General features: G+C 34.9%; 2 protein-coding genes across 3 annotated transcripts in view; both read left to right on the forward strand.

The window, feature by feature from the left end:
* Positions 1-12,736, forward strand: part of LOC123552528 (uncharacterized) — a 35,105-nt gene extending 22,369 nt beyond the window's left edge. Inside the window, exons 12-24 of one of the 2 annotated variants that reach the window (XM_053525177.1) lie at positions 343-471; positions 1,751-1,873; positions 2,186-2,302; positions 3,057-3,179; positions 3,489-3,608; positions 3,904-4,029; positions 4,343-4,471; positions 4,809-4,937; positions 6,608-6,826; positions 8,831-8,964; positions 9,535-9,731; positions 10,183-10,349; positions 10,552-12,736. In XM_053525177.1, coding sequence (XP_053381152.1) covers positions 343-471; positions 1,751-1,873; positions 2,186-2,302; positions 3,057-3,179; positions 3,489-3,608; positions 3,904-4,029; positions 4,343-4,471; positions 4,809-4,937; positions 6,608-6,826; positions 8,831-8,964; positions 9,535-9,731; positions 10,183-10,349; positions 10,552-10,580 — 1,742 coding nt within the window. In that variant the 3' untranslated portion in view covers positions 10,581-12,736. Of the gene's footprint in view, positions 1-342; positions 472-1,750; positions 1,874-2,185; positions 2,303-3,056; positions 3,180-3,488; positions 3,609-3,903; positions 4,030-4,342; positions 4,472-4,808; positions 4,938-6,607; positions 6,827-8,830; positions 8,965-9,534; positions 9,732-10,182; positions 10,350-10,548 lie in introns of both variants that reach the window. The other variant, XM_053525176.1, reaches the window with a different exon arrangement.
* Positions 12,737-24,922: 12,186 nt separating this feature from the next.
* On the forward strand, positions 24,923-26,178 carry LOC123561523 (uncharacterized). Its single transcript, XM_045353972.2, has 2 exons — positions 24,923-25,407; positions 25,599-26,178. The coding sequence occupies exons 1-2, from the start codon at positions 24,993-24,995 to the stop codon at positions 26,057-26,059; spliced, it is 876 nt and encodes a 291-aa protein (XP_045209907.1). The 5' UTR covers positions 24,923-24,992; the 3' UTR covers positions 26,060-26,178.
* Positions 26,179-26,744: the final 566 nt, after the last annotated feature.

Below are 26,744 nucleotides of genomic sequence, written 5' to 3' on the forward strand. Positions count from 1 at the left end.
TTTCATAATTTCTTTTGAGGCTATACCCCATTAAGACTCCAAACATTTGAATTTTTTCCCTTTATTTGTGACAGATGTACCGGGGGGGGGGGGGGGGGGGGGGGGGGAACACCCTGTGTCCTACAGACACATTCTAGTTTTTGTCTGTCTGATCGTATTTACTTGTAAAATAAAAGCTGTATTTTTACAGAATTTATATATTAAGTATACAATGAAATATTTGCAAGATCAGATGTAAAGTGACAGCAATCTAAGCAAAAAAATGTTTAAATGAATGATAACAACTTCCGGTCGTTGTAATAATGAAGAATCAGAATTGATGGTTCTTAATTTTTATTTCAGACTGTCGTTATGGGGACAAGGAGGACTATTGTCGGCAGATTCCGCCCTATGAGTGTTATGATACTGGCGTACTTGACGTCTGTTGTGAAACATGCCCGTCCTATGATCAATCAGACACACTAGGATCAGGTATGAAGATGAACTATTTCCTTTGTCTTTTTTTCTCTCTCTCGAAAATTTGTAATATAGTGCTGACTCACCATACTGTCTTCGTAGAGAAGCTGTTAGAAGAAAAGAATGTATGGGGAAAGGGGTATATATGAGAAATGAATATATGGGAAATTGGTGTAAGGGAAAATGTTATATGAGAAATGGATATGTAGAAAATGGGTATATGGGAAATAGTATATGGGAAAAGGTTAAATGAGAAATTGATATATGAGAGATGGTTATATCAGGAATATATGGGAGATGGTTATATCAAGAAAAGGTAATTCTCACTGGGCATATGATGAATGTGTATATGAGAAAAATAACTGCGAGGACGTCTATGAAAATTGGTGATACAAACAAAAGTAATATGAGACATTCCTGATACAGTCCAGTTCCACGTGTGTATTTTTACATTTGGAAATGGAATTTTCACTTATTTCTTGACGTCTCGAACATAGCAATCGTAACTGGTATTTATAATAAACCTTATAATTACGGAATAGACAGTAATAGACACAACGGCGTTGGTAATTCCTGAATGACACTTGTATTTTATAATATGTATAACACGACTCGTATGAATATTTTTTCGAAGTATGTATGTATTGTATCGTTTCTAACACTTAATTGAATTGTCAAGTGATATTGTCAATTATTTCCAAGTGGGCAGATTCATTTAATAACTCATTTCAAAACGGTTATAGTCTTGGTTTAACGTCACACCGACACAAGTACATGAAGTATGGGTCATAAGGTCGTATGGCGACTTTCCATCTTTAAATGGTGGAGAAAGACCCAGTTGTCCCTTTGAGCATCATTTCTGGCACGATGGGCGGGTTTTCTAACCTGGGTAGAACCACCGAACTTCCATAAGCCAGCTGGATGATCCTCTAACGAAAGAATTGTACACCTCAATCGCGGTTTCTAATCTGCAGCGGGGAGGGAAAAGTGAATGTTTGTCTTGAGTCTTGGTATACATTTTCTATGCATCTTTGTAAATATAAACGAGAATAGCTTACTGTACGAATGTTGCCCATTTGATATTTTAGGGAATTGTACAAGATGCAGCAGACGCTCTGAAAGCTTCTTATGTTCTTTAGCGCGAAAATACTCGATACTGTTATCTTTAAGTATGTCAGTAATTCTGGAGCAAGGGATCGAACTCGCGATCCCTGATTTGGTAGTCTTACGTCTTACCATATGACCAATTCTTTATTATTAAATGCCTTATTTAGCTGTTACCTATTGTTTGCAGCTTGTCGCTATGGTGATAGACGAGATGATTGCTATGAAAGAGGGAGCCATAAATGTTACAACCCAGACGACAGACGTGAATGTTGCAGATTCTGTCAGAATGTAGAAAATAAGGACAATGTCGGTAAGATTGAAGCGTATACTCTATTTATTTTAAACAGAACCTGTAATGTTAGAGAACATGAATAAATATCTAATTCATGCGCTGCTAATACTAAATGGAAAATTCACGACATATTTAAATAATTGTTACGTCAGCTGAGAGAGCAGTAACCTTGACATTGGAAGCTGTCGGCCGGCAAACGGTTCGAGATAAGACACCAAATGATTCTGAATGCCTTTAAAGATACCATTTTGTATTTTCCCGTTTTAGATATATTTCAACTATACACAACTGCTTTTTTATTGTTACAGTTTATCTATTTTTGCATTTTAGGATGCGAGTTCGGAGATAAAGAAAAGAGTTGTTCAAACATTGTCGCAAAAGATTGTTATACCAGAGAAAACACGTGCTGTGAAACATGTCCAACTAAAGTCTCCATTTATAATATCGGTAAAGTCTTCATTACTTGTTATAAGCTTTAAAATGGAAGGTCAAAATGAATTTTATTGTAGGCAGACGGTCCGTTATGACGGCCAGCTATTTCCGTAAAATAACGTATGGTTAGAACGACTTTTGGGCTTTATTTTTGTTCTGTTGAGTTTTGGCGGCCCAGCGTCCTTGGAGAACTCAGGATCATACCACTGAATACTAACAGGAAAATCCTTTTATAGATACGAAAAGAACGACAAACTCAGAGAATATCCGAAAATTCGATGCTTCATTTATTTTTATAGATACAGTACAAATATTTTTAAAGTGTCCTATTTGTTGCGCTCAACGGCAAAACAACCCTCCCGCGGGTTGTAGATAATTTTCCATGAAGTGCGGTAACTGGAAAATTACTCCTCATTGATCTTAGTCTTTGAGACTATGGAATGAAATTCATTTATTGGAGCAAACCTTAAAAATACAGTCAACTTAGTATCTATGAGCTGTATATAAAAAGCCACTTGTGTAGTCTGTAAAATATATAGAACACATATACATGCAGTAGAATTTGATATTAAGTCATTTACTTTGGTTGTACATTCTTATCTTGAAATATCAGTTTGAATAACATGTTTCAATTGCTGATATTCTATTGACACTGGTCCATAAGCCTAAGGCGCATCCTTTCAAATTATATGTATATCTGCACAATATTTTTCGGGGCAGAAACATTGGATATGTTTATTTTTCAATGTATATCTCTTTTTAATTACAGAAAATTGTGAATACGGAGACAGGGCCAACTGTTCTGGTATCTCAGACAATGCTTGCTATGACAGCAACACGGCCTTTAAATGTTGTGAAACCTGCTGGTTGCGTAGCAACGGAAATACTGGTGGTAATTAGAACAAATCTTTCAAAACTTTGTTTCCGCCAAATGATAACAACATTTCGGTAAAAAAAAAATTTACTTAGTATACAGTATAGTTTTAACAACTGCATAGTTATGCAAAAGAATAGAAATCTTTATTAACGTGTGTAAAAGATATTTAACGTCTTTATTTCTTTATTACATTTACTTTGTTTTTATGCCAAGGGCATTTTTGTTTGGTCTCTGAATTCATTTTAGACTAAATTTCACACTATCGCAAACAGGGGAGACAAATCATATTAGCTATTCAATCGTTGAATGGTACACTGTTTACAGATTGTGCATTTGGTGATCTGTCTAGCAATTGCGGTGCTATAAACCAATGGGACTGTTATTTCCGTGAAAATGAATGTTGTGAGACGTGTGGAAATCTTCAGAGTCCTGTGTCGGACTTGAGTAAGTTTACAACAATATTTTTCAGAAAAAATTCTGCCTTACAGTGTCGAACTGTATTCGCCGTCTTAAGTAAATTTACAATCCGCTACTCATATTGACGTGATGTTTCATGTACGTGCAAGCACCAGAGAAAAACTGCCGTCCTTCCCTATACCAGTGCACTGTGGGATGGCTTACTCACAAAAGAGAATTCTACACTTCATGGGTATTCGAACTGACACCGTGTTTTTATTTTTATGTTTGAGTCACATACGTTACAATGATTATGAATAGAGCTACTTTAACATTTTTTTAGCATATTGCAAATATGGGGATCGTAATGGCGGATGTGGAAATATAACAGCTGATCAGTGCTACAATCAAAACACTCTGTACCAATGTTGTGAGACCTGTTACTATAAAAGGAGGACGGACCTCCCAGGTAATTGTTAAAGAATTTTAAAGAATTTTAAAACGTTTGATATAAAACTAATCATAACCCCAGACAAAAAAGATATCACACAATTTTCAAACAAAAGGTATAATTAATGATTGTAATTCCATGCACCATTTTTTTTTCAAAATGTCAACCAAACAAAAACGCATTTTCTGCTATTCAGAACAGGGAGCTTTTATAATAAATAAATGTTTCTGAAAGGAACAGCCCTTTGAATTCTATACTTCTTCAAATTTGTAAACAAACTAAATAATTATGTCGTGATATCTTTGATTTACATAACATCTGTACTTTCTAGACACGTGTCTGTATGGAGACAAGACACGCTCATGCCAGTCAACAAAATTTCACAGTTCAGAATGTTACGATGGTAACAGGAGAGATCAATGTTGTGAAACCTGCCGGGATCTGCAAACTTCGGACCAAAGTAAGTTTTGCTCAGGATAGCAGTCTGCCTTTACCATTCTTGCATACCAGAAGTCTACCACTATTCCCTCTGATAAATAAAGATAGCCTTTTGGTGCATAAGATCACTTTTAAAATACTAAATGTCAGCCTTTGATTTTTACTTTCAAAAATTCTAAAGAGGGTTTTAATTTAAGCCCATATTAACATCTCTTCCCTGCCAGTACGTTTTCTTAATAATTTACAGTAGCTTTATGTTAGTTGCGTATCTTTTACGCAAAACTGGTTAACTGGGTATAATATGCTATATTTTTTTTTACATAAACTGAAATAAAACTTTTGAGTGATTTCCATTTCAGACTGCGAGTATGAAGATAAAAATATACAATGTAAGGATGTAGGAATGGTGCCACACTTTTGTTACAACATAACTGTTGAAAACGCGTGCTGCTATTCCTGTCCACAACTCTCAGACCCGACTCATCCAGGTATAACCAATCGTATGGTCCTTGAAATAAATGAGCCACGCCATGAGAAAACCAGCATAGTGGCTTTGTGACCACCATGCATCCAGACCAGCCTGCGTATCCGCACAGTCTGGTCAAGATCCATGCTGTTCGCTAATAGTTTCTCTAATTCCAATAGGCTTTGAAAGCGAACAGCATGGATCCTGACCAGACAGCGCGGATGCGCAGGCTGGTCTGGATCCATGCTGGTCGCAAAGCCACTATGTTGGTTTTCTCGTGGCGCGGCTAAAATACATTACAGATCCATCGCTGAGCATTTAAGTGTCGTAAGTTTTCAATTCATTAAATTATGGTAAATATGTAGTTACCATCTGAATGTAAGACCAGCTCTTTTATGGAAGGAGTTCTACCTATAGCTTTAAACAAAGGCCAAAGAGGCACCTGGGGTCTTCTTTCTCCACCAAAGGCAGCAAAGGTCGCCAAGCCACTTAATTTGTGTCGGTATGTTTCGAACCAAAAACCAAATTAAGCTTAAGCTCTGCTAAATTTCTAAAACGGACTGGTCCATCATTCTATTTGGGCAGTATCACTTGTTATTCAAAGGGGTTTTCACTGAACATTAACTGACTTAATAGCGAACAGTGCAGACCATGATCAGCTAGCACGGACGTACAGGATGATCTTGGTCTGCACTGGTCGCAAAGGCAAATACACTTGCCGCCAGCAGGCTAAAGGTTAAACTGTCCAATATGTAGTTAATATACAGATGACAACTGCTTAACCACAATTTATTTCTTGTACTGTAAAAGCAGAAATTTTCGCGAGGGTTTTATTTTCGCTATATTCTCGAGGACCTACATCTCGGGAACATAAACCTTCGCGCAAATATTCACCATTAGTATAATTCAAATTCAAGTATGACATCATTTTTACCATTTCGCGAATATTAATCCTCGCGAACATACTCAAAATTTCTAATTCGCGAAATTTTGACCCAGCGAAAATATATGCTTTTACAGTATTAACAGTCTTTTTCTGTTTACACATTGCATTATTTTTAAAGTAATATATCCCTGAAATGACAAAATCTTCAAATTACAGAGACTGTTTGAATAGAAAACAACATATCGAAATAATTAAGAAACATGCACACTAAATATGAATAAGGTTTTGTAGATTGAATATTTTTCATTCTTGTACGAAATTTGTTTGTTTTATTTAGTTTGATTTATTTGTAAATATGCCTACATAGTTTGCAACAAAACTTCAAATCTTATCATAGACTTACTGAAGGTGAAAAAAAGCCTTATAACACTTGTTTCGCTTACCAACCATCTCAGCACAAAATGAGAATTACTGTAGTATGTTTTACTGCTTAAGTACTACAAATCTCAAATGTTGTTTACCTTTAGCCAGCTAGCGGCAAATGATTCTGCCTTTGCGACCAGTGCAGACTAAGATCAACCTTCACGGATCATGGTCTGCATTGTCCGCTATTCAGACAGTAAATTTTCAGTGAAAACCCCTTTGAATGACAAATGGTATTGCCCAAATTGAATGATGGAACAGTCCATTTTAGAAATTTAGCTGGGTAAAGGGTAAAGCGGATGACAAAATGTCGAACTTCAAAATAACAAGCAACAAATGTACAGCATTTTGCAACTACCAGCGCCATTGTTTCCTCTAACTAGGTTGTGAGTATGGTGACACGTACCAGTACTGTGATGTAACACGCTGCGGGGATTACCCTCCATTCAGGCATCAAGAGTGTTGTAATACATGCTGGGATTACGATGGTCACTCCACCGGCTCAACAACATTGTCCTACTCTACACCGTCATCATCACCATCATCGTCGTCATCAACGACAGAAAGTAGTGTGCCAGGCGAAGAAGAAGAACGTTCCAGTAGTAAGTTCGGGTTTTAAAACATTTTCTTAATGGTACCTGGGCTTTTTTCATAATTTTGAGAAAATTGACCACATGCACTTTCGTACGTGAATGTGAATTTTTGTTTCTGTAAAGCGAACATAAAGGTTGTGGCAGGAGGTTTATGATAAAATGTGAACAAAGACTAATGTGTTCGTAATGTAAAATATTTATGTTTACTAATTTCTGCAACACCCCGAAAAGTAGAATAATGTTGAAGTTGGATATGAATCATTAACTGCTAATACTTCCCCTGTTTTCTGATATCTATCTTGTTCTTATTCAACATCAGTCTGACGCACGCTTATTGCATTAAAATCGACACGCCTTGAGATAATTCATGTGTTTAAATTTAGAAAACATAATTTTTTCTGCTAGACAGAATTTGTGAAATACGTTTTTCTTGATTTCTTTATATTTTCATCCCAACAAAATAAAAAGTATTTCGCTAGACTGATTTTCAAATGTTGAAGTTTAGACTAGTTTTTTCTTTTGAAGTTAACTGTTGAATCCGATCGTGATTCATGAACAGTTATGATTCAGGAAAGTTCAAAATACAAGAAACAATTATAAATAATTCAGTATATTATATAATGAATCTAATGTTATGACCAAATGATAAGCGATAATAAAACATACAAACATCAGCTACAACAGAAACAACAACGACACCATCAACAGCAAGTGGATCCACGCGGGGATGGTGGTGGTGGCACACCATTTCTGACACAACTGATATGTGGTCATATGCCTCTTCTACCGTGTCTACAGCAATATCAACAACTTCTACCTCCGTTACTGAAGAGTCCTACAATTTATTTGATTCCGGTTCCGGTGATGGTTCCATGGATGGATCCGGTAATGAGAATGATGATGGAAACGGTGATTACACAAGTGATAATCTACGACCATCAACAGTAACTTCAATATCATCAACATCACCTTTAACAACATCAGAGATGTCTCCAACAACGCCACATTCCAACAATGCTTTGAATAATTTCATCGGTGATTAAATGTAGAATTTGAAAAGTTACAAACATTCAAAAATGCATGCAAATTTAACCAGCTAATTAATAGTTATTACTAACTTGTTATTAAGGCAAATAAATCCTGGATCTTTGTTGTTAAGGGCCCTTTTTTCTACATTATTAGCTAATTTCCTTTCAACAGTTTTTTGATCATGTCAGACAAGGACTTGCAACTCGTGCTAGTTTGATCAATCTTTTCCTGACACCGAGTTTAAATACAATCGGTCTAAATGCATGTTTAGAATGAACAAAACTCTGAAGAAACAAATCATAAAACTCCCGATCGCTATCATAAGCGTGTGGAATTTCATAAAAGACCTAAACGCTGAATTTCATTGAACACCTGAACGCTATCACTAGCGTGTGGAATTTCGTGAAACAGTCAGAAACAATCATTGAAATGTGAAATTTCATAACACATCAATTTTCAGTCATTTGTTTGTTGAGTTTCATAAATCTTTATTGCGTGGACCACTTTTGATTCAGTTTCTGTTGTTTTTTTTAAAAAAAGACTAACAGTTAAGGCAAGAGGAAAAATTGACATTCACATTGTTGTTTACATAAAAAAACACTGCATGATTGAACTAACATTAGCATTGTTTTTTGTTTTTTAAATATGTTACTATTATTATTTGTATTTCTTTCGAAAAGAAGAACATTTCGAGGGCTGGCATCTTATTTTTTATTTATAAACAATTACAATAGTTTCACGCTCAGTCCGTCCTCGATTTGATAACAGCAAATATTTTATCACGAGTAATAAATATATATCGGGAAAGCAGCTTATTGAAAAACTCATTCATGTTATTCATTTTTTATAATATTTCACACTAATATTGTAACTGAATGCTTTCAGCTTTAGTGATAACAGCTTTATACAGGCTGCCATGATGCTATATTACAGCTTACTTTTATCATACGTTTGTTTGAAAACGTTATTTTTCTTTATTTGCAGGTAACACTTTGCCAATAGTGGGTGGGGTAATTGGTGGTGTTTTGGTCATTGCTGTCATTATCATAGCTGCGTGTTTCGTCATGAGGAGAAACAAAAATAAAGAAAAACAGGGGAATAAATTCTCAAATTTAACGGTGAGTACGTTAATAATAGAATATACATGTAAACGTTGGAACTTTGAAATAAGACATAGATTTTGTAACTTAAAACTAGATAAGAAATGACTGGTTCAAATCGTATGAATGACCTTTTGACCAAAATGGAATAGAAACACTTACGCAGACTGCGAAAGAATTGAAATGTTTTTATATCATATGTATCATATAAGCCCGCCTGCTTAGCTCAGTAGGGAGAGCGTTGGTCTACAGATCGCGGGGTCGCGAGTTAGATCCCCGGACGGGGCGTATGTTCTCCGGGACGATTTGATAAAAGACATTGTGTCTGAAATCATTCGTCCTCCACCTCTGATAATCCATGTGGGGAAGTTGGCAGTTACTTGCGAAGAACAGGTTTGTACTGGTACCGAATCCAGGAATACTGGTTAGGTTAACTGCCCGTCGTTACATGCCTGAAATACTGTTGAAAAACGGCGTTAAACCCAAAACAACAAATATATATCATATATCTGTTCAGTATTGGAATAGTAAATGAAATTTCCCTTTTTGTTAGCCTCGAGAGTTACACTTTATTAAAATTCATTTCAGGACATAAATGCTCAACCCCATAACAGAAATGCCCCTTCAAACTTGAACGGTTTTCAGAGGAACCCCGCTTTGGGTAACCCTGGTTACAACTCGCGTGTCAAGGGCAATATGCCACCACAGAACAGGCCTCCACCGAAGAGCCAGGATTCCAAGCAAGATGAGGAGGTCTATGATTACATTGATGACAGTGACGTCAGGTATATATACAGAACACTTGAGTAAAAACTGACGTCATACAGATAGCAAAATAAAGTGAACGTAAAAGCCCAGGAAGCATTGAAAGCCTCAAACGCAGCCAGCGTCAAACCAAGCCATATTTTTGAAGATATTGACGCCGGTCTGATATACACGATATTTGGTTGCAATGCAATATTGACGTCATGTCCGTGACAAAACAAATGTTAAAACTCGATATGTCGATTTAAACTGAAAGGGAAGAGTGATCTTGCATATCTTTTAATTCTCAATTTTGAAATTGTCAAACAAGCACAGTTTTTGCTAAATGGGTCATAAAGCAACTCTATAATAATCTGCCAAAATGCCTAGGGTTAGTTGCTTGATGACTAAATAAGTTATAAACTAAACTGAAAGTAAAATACCAAAAGGTATGCTACATGTTGTAACAAACGAAATAATTCTGACTTGCAGGTCGATGCCAAGTATAAAGAGGCCATCAGTTCCAGAAAGGACAGAAGCGGATGGTGCTACCGCAAACATGGAACCTACGCCGAATGGGAAAGCGGAATATTTCAACCCTACATTCCAAAATGATTCTACCAAAGACTACCATACTTATCACGTTTTACAAAAAGATGGTTAGTCCTAGAAGTTGTTTCTAATTCTTTTCAATTAATAGTCGGTGACATTTACCCCGCGCTCAGTTGAACGTAACACCTAGAAGATATGGTTCACTTTATGATTTACTACGATATGTACCTGTATATGGTACTGATTAAAATTATACGAAAGTGTTTCTGCCTATATTGAATAATTGTTACTGTTTTATACTTTCAGCAGACGTAGAACGGGAATATATGAAGCTGTGATAATATATGTACATACAGAATGTTTCATTTTATACGATAGAATTATATAAATGTAAAATGTACGCGGAATCTATGGACAGTTTTTGAGAGACAAATATAACACGGAGAAACTGGAAGAATGTTTACCAGAAAGGAACCTGGTTACTGTGAACGCTGTAACTCGAGTGAAAATTCAAAATAAATATTATGTACATTCGGCATTATGCGGAACCTCAGCTTAAATGTTTGTGATTACCGGCTCTGGATGGATATCCTGGTAATTTATTAGTCATTAAACAGCTACAAGTGTCAACAAGTGATGCTGGCCAGAAACCTATCTAGACTGCCATTTTTGCAATTATACCCGTCTTGGCATTATTTTATGAATGTATCTCGACTCTTTTTTTATACTGGTGCTGTGCATAAACGTCGTTTTATCCGAAATGTTCAGGCAATATGATTGTACAGCCTGGATTGATGGAATGTGAAGAATTGTTATTTCTTTTGAAGTTGATACACGTGCTATTGTGGTGACAATTAAAACTAATTGGGCCTAAATAGATTTACATATATTTGTTTAGTATGGTATATTTTTTGCATTATCTTATACATTTAAATTGGGGTTTTTATACTGGTTAACTTACATTCATGTAGAAATCCAAAACAAACCAAGTTGTGAATTTGTTTGTAGAAATCCATTTTTATGCTATGTATACACATAATATTTTTGTATGTGTCAGCAATATAGTAGAACTACGTGTACTTGTGTGTGCTTGTTTTACAAAGCTATGTGCATTATGTTGAACAGTGTAAGTTTATGTTAAAGAAATTTATGGGTTTTTTTTATATTCAGTGATAACGTACATTTTTGCAAAAACTATTTTTATCATAGGAAAGGCTTTAAGTTTAATTGACGGTCCATTCGCCCTTTCGGACACAATGAAGCATAAAAATGCCATATAAAGTAGAAAGGCGGATATTTGTATCATTTAAATAGCACTAAAAAGGAAAAAAATGTACCTTATGCTTTACTTTTTGTTTAGTTTATTTATTTTTCAAATTCCTGTTCAGTTTGTCTATCATGTATCATCGTTTAGTACACTTTAATGTCATTTTACCGTAGTCGTTTAAGACAAAAAGTAGACTTGGAGTTTTGACCAATTGATACAGCAAGGTACGTGATGTCTATGATTTTGTTTTTACTTATTCTGTTACAAAATATGTAACAGTTGTTCAGTTGTATTAATTTTGTGGTTTGTTTTTAGCACTCTTACTTAACATTTAAAGTTATTTACTTCTTGAATTTATTTTAAAAAATCTTAGTGTTTTCAAATTCCTGAAAATGCAGTCAAACAGATCTGCTTATTGTCTGTAAGTATTGTCTAATAACGTAATTCTAATTCTGTTTTTTACAGAAAACCTTTTAAAAGTCGATTTGCTGGTCAAATTGTAACAAATACTCAATATCTTATATACATATAGGTATTTATTTTATTATACCATGTCTATTACATGATATTTTTACTGAACCTGAAATGAACGAATTTTTTGCGTGTGCTATAGCACGTCAGTAATTCATTTTACTGGCAATTTTGGGCAATAGACTAGTAGTAGTAGTAGTAGTACACTAATAGCGGCAAATTTGGACGATTTTTCTTACTTTTATTCTACTTTTGTCACCAAAACTAAACGTACACTAGAAATTCACTATCTGGTATTCAGTTGCATAGTAATATAACAATAACCTTTGATACGAAAATTTTTAAGTTAACGTTTAAATCATGATTGGAAAGATGTGAGAAAATGCCCGCGGGAATCTCCCACGGGAGAAAAGATATGTGGTGAACACTGATTTTGTTTTATCATTCGGACGTAAAGTATTTCGAAAGAGATAAGTGCCTCATTTTTGGCCTCGATGTAATTGCAGGCCAACCAATTACTACTAGATTTGAAGAAAAAACATGCGATAGAAGTTGTTTCCCTTTATTTGCATATTTTATACTGCTGTTGTGTAATACTTTGTACACATGTCATAGAATTTAACCTGTTTTATCTGCTGCAGCATAATTTAAGGCATTAAATGGTTTTACTTGACAAGCCTATATTTTTGTTTACATGTTAAAATGTACAATATGTATGTGTTCATTTTGTAAATAAAACATTTTAATTTTGTCGTATTCGTTTCCATGTGCGTCTTTATATGCCAAACATTTTAAAAACTGATAACAACTGAACCACGAGTGTATCTACTGAACAAAGGTTGCTTTCTCTTTAAAATGGACAAAAAAGTTTTAAAAACACAATATGCCCCCACATCAGAAGTACAATAAACTTCTAAATAAGGCCAAGATGACCAGCTATTAAGTCTAAATCCAATCTGTCTGTTGACTAAGAACGCGTTCATTATATGTAACTATTGAAATATTGGTCCTTCTTGTAAGAGCATTTTCTTATCCTGATATCGAAAAACTGATATATAATGCACAGCTTCAAAATCGCAATAGACAGCGTCTGCTTTACCAAGTTAGTAATAATTTGATCAAATAATGTAACATTATAACTTAAGATATTGCAAAATCGTGTTTTAACAATTATTTATATACGGTGGGCGGTTATACGCTGGGCGTAGTAATTTCAAGAGAACCTGATGCCAAGCTGATTGTCCTAGCAAAATTTCAGCTTGACACAAGGTCCAGCTCACAAAGTAAAGTGGGCATGTAGTGTGTACATCGCGCGTGAAAACTTAAAATCGCAGACCTTGAGTACTTTAAAGGTTTGAATTGTACAAATAACTTGGTTTTGATTTTTAAGTCGTAGTTTTAACGATTATGATCTCTTATGTTTTTAACAGTTGAAAGCTTGATTATAGAGTTTTCATATTCTAATTACTACTATTGATGAGGGGTTTTATCTCGACTTTTCGAAGAAAATGTAGAGCTATTGCATTCGCCCCGGCGTCGGCGTCGGCGTCGCCGTTGGTTAAAGTTTTTGATAAAGTCAAATATCTCTGTTACTGTAAAGCTATTGACTTGAAACTTAAAATACTTATTTACTATCAAAGTCTACACCAGGAGAAACAATCCCCATAACTCCGGTTTGAATTTTGACAGAATTATGCCCCTTTTTAATTTAGAATTTTTAGTTAAAGTTTTTGGTAAAGTCAAATATCTCTGTTACTATCAAAGCTTTTGACTTGAAACTTAAAATATTTATTTACCATCAAAGTCTACACCAGGAGAAACAATCCCCATAACTCTGATTGAATTTTGACAGAATTATGCCCCTTTTTAACTTAGATTTTTTGGTTAAAGTTTTTGATAAAGTCAAATATCTCTGTTACTATCAAAGCTATTGACTTGAAACTTAAAATACTTATTTACTATCAAAGTCTACACCAGGAGAAACAATCCCCATAACACAGAATTGAATTTTGACAGAATTATGCCCCTTTTTAACTTAGAAATTTTGTTAGAATGTTTGATAAAGTCAAATATCTCTGTTACTATTAAAGCTATTGACTTGAAACTCAAAATAGTTATTTACTATCAAAATCTACACCAGGAGACACAATTCCTATAACTCCGGTTTGAATTTTGACAGAATTATGCCCCTTTTTAACTTAGAATTTTTAGTTAAAGTTTTTGATAAAGTCAAATATCTCTGTTACTATCAAAGCTTTTGACTTGAAACTTAAAATATTTATTTACCGTCAAAGTCTACACCAGGAGAAACAATCCCCATAACTCTGATTTGAATTTTGACAGAATTATGCCCCTTTTAACTTAGATTTTTGTTAAAATATTTGATAATTAAAAGTCAAATATCTCTGTTACTATTAAAGCTATTGACTTGAAACTCAAAATAGTTATTTACTATCAAAGTCTACACCAGGAGACACAATTCTCATAACTATAATTTTAATTTTAACAGAGTTATGCCCCTTTTTAACTTGGATTTTATTTTTACTGGCAAAGCTCAAATTCAGAGTCAAGCACTGAGAAAAGTCGAGCGCGCTGTCTTACGGACAGCTCGTGTTCTCATATCTTATCATATCTCGTCCGTTCTGTTGATTTTATTTTTATGTATTTATTTTGGTGAGGGGGAGGGAAGAAGGGAGACGTTTTTGACTGCAGTGGTCTAATTGAGGAGGGGAATTTGCCATGGGGTGCGTGGTTTGGGGTCGGATCTAGGAAAATCGAGGAAATACGATTTTCGAGACAGTATTATAGCCACGGAGAACATATAGTAAAGGCCATTTATGAAAAAAGGGGGAAAAAACTCGCAAAGAATTGATTTTTGGTGAAAGCATTAAACAATATGTATGTAACAGCATACTAAAAGTATAGAATGTTATCATGGTGCAAAATGCATTTTTTGGGGTAAAAAGTTTAAAAATTTAATTGATATTGTGAATTTCTGGAATCGGCCCATAATGATGTCAATATTTTTATCAAGAAAACGAAATTTTGCATGGTAGTAGAGAATTATAACACAAAAAATTAAGCTCATGACTATTTCTAAAAAAATCCAATATGGCCGCCAAAATCCAAGATGGCCGCCATTAAATTCTCATTTCACAGGAAAACCGTTTAAGTACGTCACAACACAAGTTCAAATAGTGTGAAAAATGACCAGCATCATAGAAGAAACACACATTTTATTTCAAAACACAAAAACTTCAGTCTTAAACAAATTCAAGATGGCTTCTCAATTCCAAGATGGCCGCCACGGGGTCATTTAGACAATACAGACCCCGAATAAGAAAATGCCCCTAAAAATGGTTTGACTGAAAATATTTTTCTTGCATCAAACATGACCCCCAATTTTTCTGATTTTTATTCAGCACTGACAATATTCATCAAGAGAAATAAGATACAGACATTTAAAGTAGGTCCTGATGTGTGCTACAGCCATTGGAAATATGACAATTTTATATAGAATAACGAAGAACAGCTATTTAGTGTGCTGTAACATACAAGGGTACATTGGTAAAAATTGAAATCTGGCCAGATGGGGATGGGAAAGGTCTACTTTGACTAGAATTTGATAGAAGATGGCAAATTTATTGCAATTTTGCTTTAAATATTGATAAACACAAAAAGACCACATTTTCAATGTATTTGTGTGTATGCACAGTACTTCTTCTCAAAACTGCATTTTGGTATCCTAACGATTGCTAATTTCTAGTAGTCAGAGGTACAGTTGAACATATTTCTCAGTTTAAATATGTAATTTGCCCTGACAGTGTAGCAGATCACAGTAGAAAATGACAAAACAGGGCAAAAGTAGGCTACAGATATGATAACTGATTGAAAATTATGTTGTGACAGCTATTTTTGCCAAAATTTGACGAGTTCTCCACGTTACTGAAATTGCCATAAAACCTTAGAAATTGTTGGTATAAACTAAAACCTTGTATTTAGGTTGTTTGTACATTTCAAATGAAACTGGCACAATCTTAGAGAAAAAAGTTTTTCTTATAGGCATACAGGCACTTAATGGAAAACGATCAATAAATCGTAGTCGCGTAATGGCGGATTCACATAGTCCTCATTTTTTTTGCTCTTTAGAGCTATTTTCCTTATTTTCTTTGCAATATTTGCTGAAATCAAATAATAGATCTATGCCTGACATGTAGGTAGCATTTTCATAATAGAATAATAACACTACAGAATGTGTCATGTTGACTTAGATCATACACTACCACTAGAGGGATCTCATTGTTTAGCTAATTTTGCAGTTTGTGTGTTTGACTGAAAATATTTTTTCTGCATTAAGCATGACCCCTGCTTTTATTTTTCATTTTATTCAGTAGTGACAATATTCTGCAAGAAAATATAAGTTACAGACATTTAAAATAGGTCATGATGTGCGCTGCAGTCATTGAGAATATGTGAATTTTATAAAGAATAAAAAAAAAGAACAGCTATTAAGTGTGTCATAACCTTTAACAAAAACATTAATTGAATACATTTTACGAAAGTACGATTCGCAATAGCATAGAAATCTATATCATAATATCACTTCCACATAGCATATGTAAATATCAGGATACGAGTTATATGACACAGGAAAATGCTTACGCCTTTAGTATCTAGAACAATGTAATGGGTCCAATCGCTATGGTGACTGTCCTATGTTAAAACGTAGAGCTGGTGAGACCATATACAGTACCTTATAAATATTTTTTTTCTCTGGCTACCTCGCCTAAATGATTCATGACTGTAATGATTTCAGGGATCAGGCGAATCACTCAGTGTTTCAAACTAACAACCTTCAACTAATGATAATCAGCTCAATCGCTTATAGGCTGGGAATACTGTGTTTGACTGTTTTGAAGTTCCTGTTAGTCAATGTCTTTGAATCGGCAACATACAAGTGTCCTTTCGCATAGATGTTCAGCCGGTGTTCTCTTACACGAAGCTGCAACTCAATATGATTGCCCTAACTCCTGGATGCTCAGCGCTTATATGCTATAAAATACAGCATTAAAATGACCCCAATGCATTGTCTGTACTTCGCCGATAACGTTGAACCTCGTTCTCTTCCTGATTCAGAAGATTACCGGTGTTCTCTTACATGAAGCTGCAACGCAATATGACTGCCCTAACTCCTGGATGCTCAGCGCTTATATGTTATAAAACACAGCATTAAAATGACCCCAATGCCTTGGCTGTACTTCGCCGATAACGTTGAACCTCGTTCTCTTACTGATTCAGAAGATTACCAAACCAAACGTCTCTGTCTCAGATTTCTGATGATCAGCCTGTATTTGCTATTGTCTATCCCGTAAAGGTTTAATTTCTATGCGCTGGTCTTTACACTCGAAACCTAATTACAATACTTCAAATCTTCTTTAGTCTCAAACGTCTTTTTTATATAATTTATCTGCCCTAAGAGTGTAGCTGCAACAGCTCTTTTTTCAGGGTACTAGGATAAATTATAAGTTAAATCCTTGATGTGTGGATACAGAATGACTTCAATGACATTGTAATTCATCTACTTATCTATACCCTAGCAGAGGTGTGCTTTGACTGGTGCTATTAACAGAACTTTTTTCTGATTGGTCCAAATTCGAACATATTTTACATTGAATACACGAGTACTTGATCTAACAAATAGTTGGTTCTCTTTTACTATACGATTGTATTTAACATATTGTGTGATGCTGAGATCCAGCTATGACTGTTATTACCCCAAGTCGTTCATAAGGTTATAACACATTAAATAGCTGTTCATCTTTATACTATATACAATTGACATATTTCCAATGGCTGTAGCACACATCAGGACCAATTTTGAATGTCTGTAACTTACATTTTCTTGAAGAATATTATCAGTGCTGAATAAAAATCAAAAGAAAAGCGGGGGTTATGTTTGATGCAAGAAAAATATTTTCAGTCAAACACACACATTGCAAAATCAGCTGAAATGAGACCCCAGGTTGTAGTGGTGGAGTATGATATGTTTCCATGACAAATTCTGTCATGTTATTATTTCATTGTAAAAATGCTACCTACATGTCAAGCATAGATATTTCATGTCATTTCAGAAAAATAGTTGCAAAATATAAGGAAAATAGCTCTGCAGAACAAAAAAAAGGAAGAAAAAGGCTGAGGACTATTCGAATCTACCATATTTTTCATGCCATTTTCCTATTTAATGAAAACGAAAATTAACTGAAAACGCCTTTTAATGTAATTTTGCCTCAAAACTATGATTATCATATGGGAAATGATATTACTGAGAAAGAAAAGTACCCATACTCATATATTTTGTTAATAAATAAGGAAGTTATCGCTGCTTTACAACAGTTTCTACTGCCGAATGACTCGGCAATTTTATCTGTATACTTCACTTTTGCCTCGTATTGAATCTGCTGGCAGTATGTTTTCCATCTTAGGTAAACTACATACTGTTACTAACAATAACCAGCTTATTATATGTAAAAGCAATGATATGAGACAATTTGACATAATATCGACGACAAATCTGGTTTAAAAGTCGTTTTTATGGCGGCCATATTGGATTTAGGACGCCATTTTGTTTTCTTCTAAATTTCTAATTAGTTTACATTTTGCACAATATAGTAATCTAATGTAGTGCCAAAGTTGGACCTCGTAAGATGCATAAATCAGTTTTTATAAGCCGATTCCAGAAATCCGCAGTTTCATTAATATTTTAAACATTTTAACCCCAAAAATAGACATTTTGCATCATGATACTTTTCTATACTTTTTATATGTTGTTGCATACATCTTGTATAAAACTTACACAAAAAATCAATTCTTTGCGAGTTTTTTCCTTTATTTGGCATTTTGGCCATAAATGGCCTTTACTAGCTTCATATGGGGATCGAACGTATGATGTTTTAATTTTGGATTAAAAAAGAAACAGTCCGCTGTGTATATTGTCCGAGCGTATACTTGACGTTAAATGTATAATAGAAGTCAGTTAGTCACATGAAAGACATCTTATATGCTTTGGTAACTTTTATGACCCGGTCTAATTATGTGACATCTTCGAAATGCTGATGCTATTGTCTTGATCACCATGGTGACGTATGTTTTATCTTATACGTTGCATAATGGTTATATGATAATTGCGCTTAGCACAAACCCGTTAGTTACGTAAAAAAAATCATGGAGTTTTAGTATTGAATTATAAAATGCTGACGTATTGTTCTCACAAAATATCACCATATTTATGTTTTAATTTTTTAAACATCCCACGGGGTTGATCTCCCATTCAAAACAAATTGGGAGGGGGGTTGTCCACCCTCAAGGTTTACTATATGTTTCTATTTCGCACAATAATGCATCTTTAAAAAGATTTAAGTTAATATTAAAAAACTAAGGTAAAAATAATTTGCAAGCAATGGCACAATAAGTGCAATATTAAAAACTCATCAAATTTCCTGCGAGCTTTTTTTTCAAAGGTCGTTTCTCGATGCACAATAATGTCAAAAGAGATTTTAATTATATTTTTTATTTATTTAAAACTTAAAAATCTTTTGATTTGAGAATTTCAGAAAAAAAAAACACGGAGTTTTCCTCAAGTGAGGTTTTCAAGTGAGTGAACACCTCCCTGCAGGGGATCCCATCGGATAGCGAAAACCCCACAGGCGAAAAAATACTCGCATGGGAGGACCGACTTTTCATGAGATATGTAAAAGGAAACAGCCTATTATTTCTTTGTGAGACCCGAACTATTGTTAGAGGTCAAAAATAACAGAAAAGTCAAAAACAAAAGGTAGATGAGTTTGCGAAAATTCCGCAATTGCAAACAAATCCGAAGAATGTTGTAGGATCCAGGAGAAAGAAAGTCTCACACTTGTGTAGCCTTGCACCGTCAAATACTAATTGCAGAGGGAGACAATTGACAAATAAGCACTATGCTTTACTATTTCTGCATTTCACCCTGTTTGAATTCGTTATCAAGTTGTTTGTTACAAATATTAGATTAAAGTAAACATTATATGCAAATTGCATTTTCATAGTATACGGGGTGTGTAAGACCAAGTTTAATAATTGTTTTTAGGTTTGTGTTGTGTTTTTTTAAAGGTTCGGATGATCTGTTGTAATATATAGTGAAAACCCTCTCTTAGTTTGTAGTTACGGTAACCCTGTTTGAACAAGAAAAAGATTTCTATAATTAGAATCATCTAACTTTGAGTACTAAGCTCTTACATACGAATAAGTCCTATGCTTCCAAAGGATCTTCTAAGAGATGTTGTTAACTGTCAAAACAGCAATGTTTGTAGTGCCGTGTAGTGGCCGTAAAAAGTTTCCCCATACTCAGTGCTGTTATATTTTCTGTTCCTTTGGGGTCATAGAGTCCATTTAAAATCTATGTTATATGCTTCCGCTTTAGCCGATGCTACGGAGCGTGATGGGTGTTACACTTTCCATTACCTCTCATGAACAGACTCAGTCAATCCAAGTTTTATTTTGCCTAATTGCATTTTATACTACAACATGATTTTCTTATAGATTGTATTTGATATATAGAAATCGTAAGATGCTAACTCGAGGGACATCTCCGTAAAGGCGAGGTAAATTGATAATTTCAAAGTTGAACTCGTCTAATTTATCAAACAAAAAGCAAAACATTGTTTGTAAATTACCATTTACAATTTTTAGATGCATGACCAAAACTGACAATTCTAAATCAGAGGTATTTACTTTGTTTAATTCTTTTGGATAAATGTATAATACCACTTAAATCTTTTAAAAAAATATAGATTGTTCATATTTACGGTATCATCAAGGTAACTTAATGTGTCATTAAGAGCTTCTGCTGCATCAAACTGGTCTCGGTGGACACACTGAGCATGAAATCTCTTTTGTAACAGCATTAGAATAACTCGGCAACCATTGGGTTACAGTTAGTCTCCATTGGGATACCAACAACTTGTCTTTATGTTTTATTTCCAAATGTAATAAATATGTAATCCAATATAAATCTCATCGCTTCGCCACCCAATTACAGATCCACAATATGTATTTTCTTTTAAATTTAAAATGAAGTACATGGGTATTGCTATAAAGAATATGAGATCTATGTTGTTTGTTTGATTTAGTCCATCAAGACGTTCTGGTCAGCAACGAGCTTCAGAAAGAGGATGCTTTCTTTCGGATGGTAATGGTCAACATTTAATTCGTTTATTTCATTATTTAATCCTACTTCGAACTAAGACGAGGAATTTTATACATTCTATATATTATTCTAGTAAGAGGCTGAAAACTACGGAAGCCATGGAAGGACATTTTACTTACACCTTATGACTTATTTGTTATAACCTATTTGTTGATATTTATTTGTTATATGTTTTGTTAATTATTTGGTATTACTTATTTGTTATTTGTTACATACTTTAAACGCGGAAATACCACCAAAATGTAGAAAGAGTCTAGCTTTAGCGAAGATAAATCGGTATTTCACTTACAATATTCATTTTACCTTCGCAAAACAAAGTTCGAAGTGAGTATATTGGAGTCACCTTGTCCGTCCGTGCTTACATTTTGCATACTTAGGTGGCTATATGAACAACGGGTAACTGTACTTTTTCTTTGATGTCATTCATTCCTAAAGCTTTTATGTGGGTATTTTTCGTTAACGTGGCTAAAGGACCAAAAGAGAGAACAAAAAAGTAGCCGCATAAATTCCCATATGGAGGAACTTTCGCCAGTCCATCCGTCTGTCTGTCTGTCTGTCTGTCCACAATTCTCGTGAACACTACTGCTCCTATACCAACACAAGATGAAGCTTGACAGGTCAGTAGTACATCACCCAGGTCTGAGGTTCCCTAGGGTAGATAGCTCAACTTTTATATTTTGCCGTTATATTATATAGACCTAACCTGATGAACGATACTTCTCCATAATTCACAGAAGATTTTTTTCAATCTTTACAGACATGTAGTACTTCACATTAGGTTGTGCATATAAAAAGATAATCCAGGTCCAAGGTTCCAAAGAAAAATCAGTGTGAACAGCAGTCTAGGGGCCACATTATCTATCGTATTTTTATGAAACTTGGTCAGAATGTTTATCTTGATGGTTACTAGCCTTTAAGCTTTAACCTATTGGCGGCAAGTGATTCTGCCTTTGCGCCCAGTGCAGACAAAGGTCAGCTTGATACAGAAAAGTTTTAATGTACAAATTACAACTTCTCTTTTCATGTATCTAAGAAGGACCAGTGCAATACAGATAATCAGTATTACATGGTTCAGCGGGAAGTAAATATGACTGATGAAAAAAACAATGCTTTTGACAAACATCAGCAAATAAAGAGGCGACCAAGATAATAGAAAGCTGAAGATAAACAGAAATGTGAATCTCAAAGTAACATTCATGTAGCATGTTTTTCACTCCAGTCAGTGTTGTATGTTACATGTTCATTGGTGAGCCTAATTTAATGTACTATATGCGTAAACTCTTTTCTTACAACCTAACATTTTACAGTTTGGGAGACAAACAACCTGGTGTGTGTTATTTCAACTACGATTTTGATGATGAATATGAAAAGATTGATAAGGTTTGGCTCCAGAAGACAACAAGCAAATACTGTTGTATCTCTGCCAATGAAGTATCGTTCAAAGCTACCCATTTCTACTGCAGAAACAAAGGATCTATTGCAAGAGTGGGAAAATTCCCATTCCTGAAGAATTCCCTGAATATAACAAGGTTTTACCAGCTGGGCCATGGCAAAGAACTGCCATGGTAAAATTCTGCCATGGCAAGTCCAGGGTTCATTACTGTAGTCTTGATTGTACTTTTCGTTCTGACAATTGTATATCTGTAAATGCTTACAATCGAGGTTTGTACTAATTAAATCCTTTATAAATTATTCAATTTTGTTCAGGTTATGTAAAACACATTGCGCTCGCCGTGTTGCACCTCGAATTTCATTGAAAGTTAAAAACCAGTTTATTTCGAATACAGGACACAGTCTTCAGCCAAGCTACAACGTTTAAAAATAGCTAGCCTTTCGCACCAACTTTCATTCTGCTTTCATTCCAATATCGATGTTTATGGTGACAAACTAGTATTTGTGACGAGTTATTCTTCACTGCCTTATCACATATACTTCGTGGGCATTTCGTGGTTTTCTTTAGTTGTAATTAACTTTTTTAGTCAATCCATCCTCGTATTCACGCATGTTGATTGAATAAGAGGAAGAAATGAATAGATGAGGATGTATATATACAGGCTTACGTACATTCGTAAAATGAAATTCATGCATATAAGTAGTTGGGTCACTTGAAAAAATATGAAAAAGAGCACATTAACTGTTGACAATTCTGAAAAATAACGCTATTTTCCACCATGGCTTCGAACATATTCGCCTTAATTAAACAGTACCATTATTTTTTGTAGAAGCAGAAAGGCATACTTAGTTGATTAATCTCTTGTTTGCTACAAAGTGACTGTATAGTAAGGCATTATGGTTCAATTTACGAAGTTATTACACTTTTTAGAAGAGGTAACCTTGAGCTTGACTTATCAAATATGTATTACATACATGTTTGGATGTAATTATATTAATTATATTTCTTAACGTTTATAACTATATGCTACATTGTTGCAGCACAGGTGCCAGTTTTTAACTCTTTTGCAGAGGGGGGGGGGGGGGGGGGGGGGGGGGGGGGGGGGGGGGGGGGGGGCTTGAGGTAGACATGCATATACTCTATTACAATGACAACTTTAAGTCTACACTCGTCTTAAAATCTTAAAACATTTCCTTTTATATTCCATCCCAAATCGTGTATTTCATGCACCGTTCTATAGGTATATGAATAATCTCTCAAACAAAAATCTTGTTTAGCGGTTCAACTGGATATTGTACCTGTGCGGGGAAACACGTGTTCTGAATGAAGCCTACCACTGATGTAATGTCCACCGCGGAGAAGAGCCATTTCACGGAAATACATGGTAAGTGACATACTTAACCGTATTTTATCAGACATAGCACAGGAATCTCTTTCCCACGGTATATCTCCCATTACACAGCTTTGCTAGCTTCGTAGATTACCTCGACGTTTTGAACGAGTCGGGAACTTTTTGCGAATAAAATATGTTATGGTGCTTTACTGGCATAATGAATAATTTGAGCAGCACCATGAGAAAACTAACATAGTGCATTTGCAGCCAACATGGATCCAGATCAGCCTTTCGATCTTGCACCGTTACAGTTTTGAATAATTACGATATGTGGTTCATTTTGTGACTGACCTGCTATACTGAGTTGTCATGTTGGCGGGGCGGAGACACGACAAAACGGCATTAGTAGAACACAACATACAGAGAGAGTTCTGTCATGTTATCATGTCGACGGAGCGGACACACAACATATGATAGATTGCATATAAAGAGTGCCAGAACAACATTTTCATACCCACCGACTCGGGGCCTGGAACAAATAAAATCTGTGAAATTCGCGACCTTTAATTTTCATTTTTGAATGCAAATCTCTTCAGCTGCCGCATTGTAGTGCGTTCGACCCGCCTAACACAGCAGCACAACAACACGGAATATAAAAAAGTGCCGTTCTGTCCTGTTTGCGGGGCGATGACACGGTAATACGACAGTTGGACACAATACGGGCACCAGAATGGCATTTTTATACCTCTTCCCCAACCCCACAAAAATATTCAAATATCTTTGAAAAATTAATTTATATAGTTATTTATATGCCTGTACACATTCACTCGTAGACAAGCATAACTTTAAATGTTTTAAAAAGTAATAAGATATGTATGTTAATAATATTACATCCTATTGATAATGGTTAAAGTGGAGGAGCAAGTCTTTTGCTAACTAGTCTTATCAGTTTTTCTTATCAGTCTACATTTAGAATCGGTCAAAAGTCTTATCTTTATGCAGACTTTGGCGACTGAATTGTTTTTCTTTTATTCAATCTTACTTAAGAATGGAACTTAAAGTAATTGTTTTATCATGCATAATTATAACGGTTACCGTGGCTACGGAAAAGGAGGTTACCAAAGAAACTCAGTATGCAGACGAAGGCGATGATTTGTCAATCCAAAACATAGCTAAGATATCCAAGCAGGCTGAAACCAATAAGAAGTTTGAGAATATCTTCGCTCGTATGGAACTTCTCGAGGCTCGTGAAAAGGCTCGCGAGCAGAAATATATGAACGAGATTCAAATTTTAAAGCACCAGCTTTCGATCCAAACACGTCGTACGGCATCGCTTGAAAGATTGGTCAAAAGTCTTCATAACAAAAAGGTCGATCATGACAATAAACGAATGGAAAAGCAAGACGAATCTACAAATAACGTAAAAAGAAGAATTATGTCGCCGAAAGTACAATCTCGTGATGGTAGGAAATATATTATATAGCATTTAAGATTTTTATCAATGTAATCTAACAAGAGGATTACGTTATGTCCAAATTTAAAATAAACATTATTTTGCATACTAAACTTCCTTTGAAAAAAAATCGCTTTAAAAATCATCCACAATATTTACACATATCATTTTATACTAGTGATTCTATTTGTTTATTTGCAGTAAAAAGAAGTCAAAGAATTCGTCGAGCCGAAAACGAAAATCCAGTCGCCTTCTTCGCTACACTTGACCAGCATCTAACTCATGTAGGAATTCATCAACCAATTGCCTTTGACAATGTGACAACTAACATCGGCAATGCTTACAACAGTCATTTCGGTTCTTTCATTGCTCCAGTTCCTGGTACTTACGTCTTTTCAGCGACCCTCTTCTCACACTATCACGCTGATTATCATGTTCAATTTGTCAAAAATGGACAATCACTTACCAACATCTACATGAGAGGTTCGGAGTCTGGCTACGGTACAATGAGTCAAACGATCGTGCTGCAACTTCAAAAGGGTGACGATGTGTCCATCCAAAACAATGAAGTAGACAGTGCAATCTTTGGCGCCAATTACTGTACTTTCTCGGGATTTCTACTTCAGGAGGAGTTTTCAAGTGCGGCAGTTGTTGGAAAATAGAGCAGTTTAATAAATTGTCTTGTGTAAAAGTTATATAATATTCAAAACAACTCCATCTTGTTTTTGAAATTAATTAAATATTCCTATGCATGACAAAGTTACTTAAAGTAAAAAGCGGTTTTCGAGTTTTCATGATTCGAACGTTTCTACAGTACAACCTCTAAAGCGGCTCACTCTTAAGGAGGTAGGTTACCTTGTTACAAGGGTAAATTCAAATTAGTTGAACCGCAGCATTTTTCTGTATTTCGTGTAATATGAAGTTTTAACTGCTACAATCTCAATGTCGTTTTTCTCTGTCCTTTCAAGTTCAATTTTTATCCAGGTTTGAAGAACATGACCCTCCAAAGGTATTTCATATTAAAAGAAGAAGGAAAATACGGATATTTAACACTTTTCAGTGTATTTTAGTTTCATCGATATCCGTAGAAGTCTGCATAATTGATAATTTTATTGGTATGCACGTTATCTTTCTAATATAAGCTTAAAATGTATATGTCGCGGGGCTCGTGTTTCAATGGTAACGCATTTTCTCTCATTTTTAAACAACTATGTATAAAAATAGGGGTTTTCGACGGCTTCAGTGCCATTCTGTTAATGACCAACATGAAATATTTGGGTAATATTATTAGCAAAATACCAAGCACTTTACATGGTACCCTATTTTTCTTAAATTTTAAAGTAACCA

The sequence above is a fragment of the Mercenaria mercenaria genome, chromosome 15 (genome assembly GCF_021730395.1).
Source record: "Mercenaria mercenaria strain notata chromosome 15, MADL_Memer_1, whole genome shotgun sequence".
Taxonomy (NCBI): domain Eukaryota; kingdom Metazoa; phylum Mollusca; class Bivalvia; order Venerida; family Veneridae; genus Mercenaria; species Mercenaria mercenaria.

What these genes read in the sequence shown, in the direction of transcription:
- LOC123561523 (XM_045353972.2), top strand. Translation starts at nt 24,993, where the DNA reads ATGGAACTTAAAGTAATTGTTTTATCATGCATAATTATAACGGTTACC. An exon ending in GAAAGTACAATCTCGTGATG is followed by an intron (nt 25,408 to 25,598) that starts GTAGGAAATATA and finishes GTTTATTTGCAG; the next exon opens with TAAAAAGAAGTCAAAGAATT.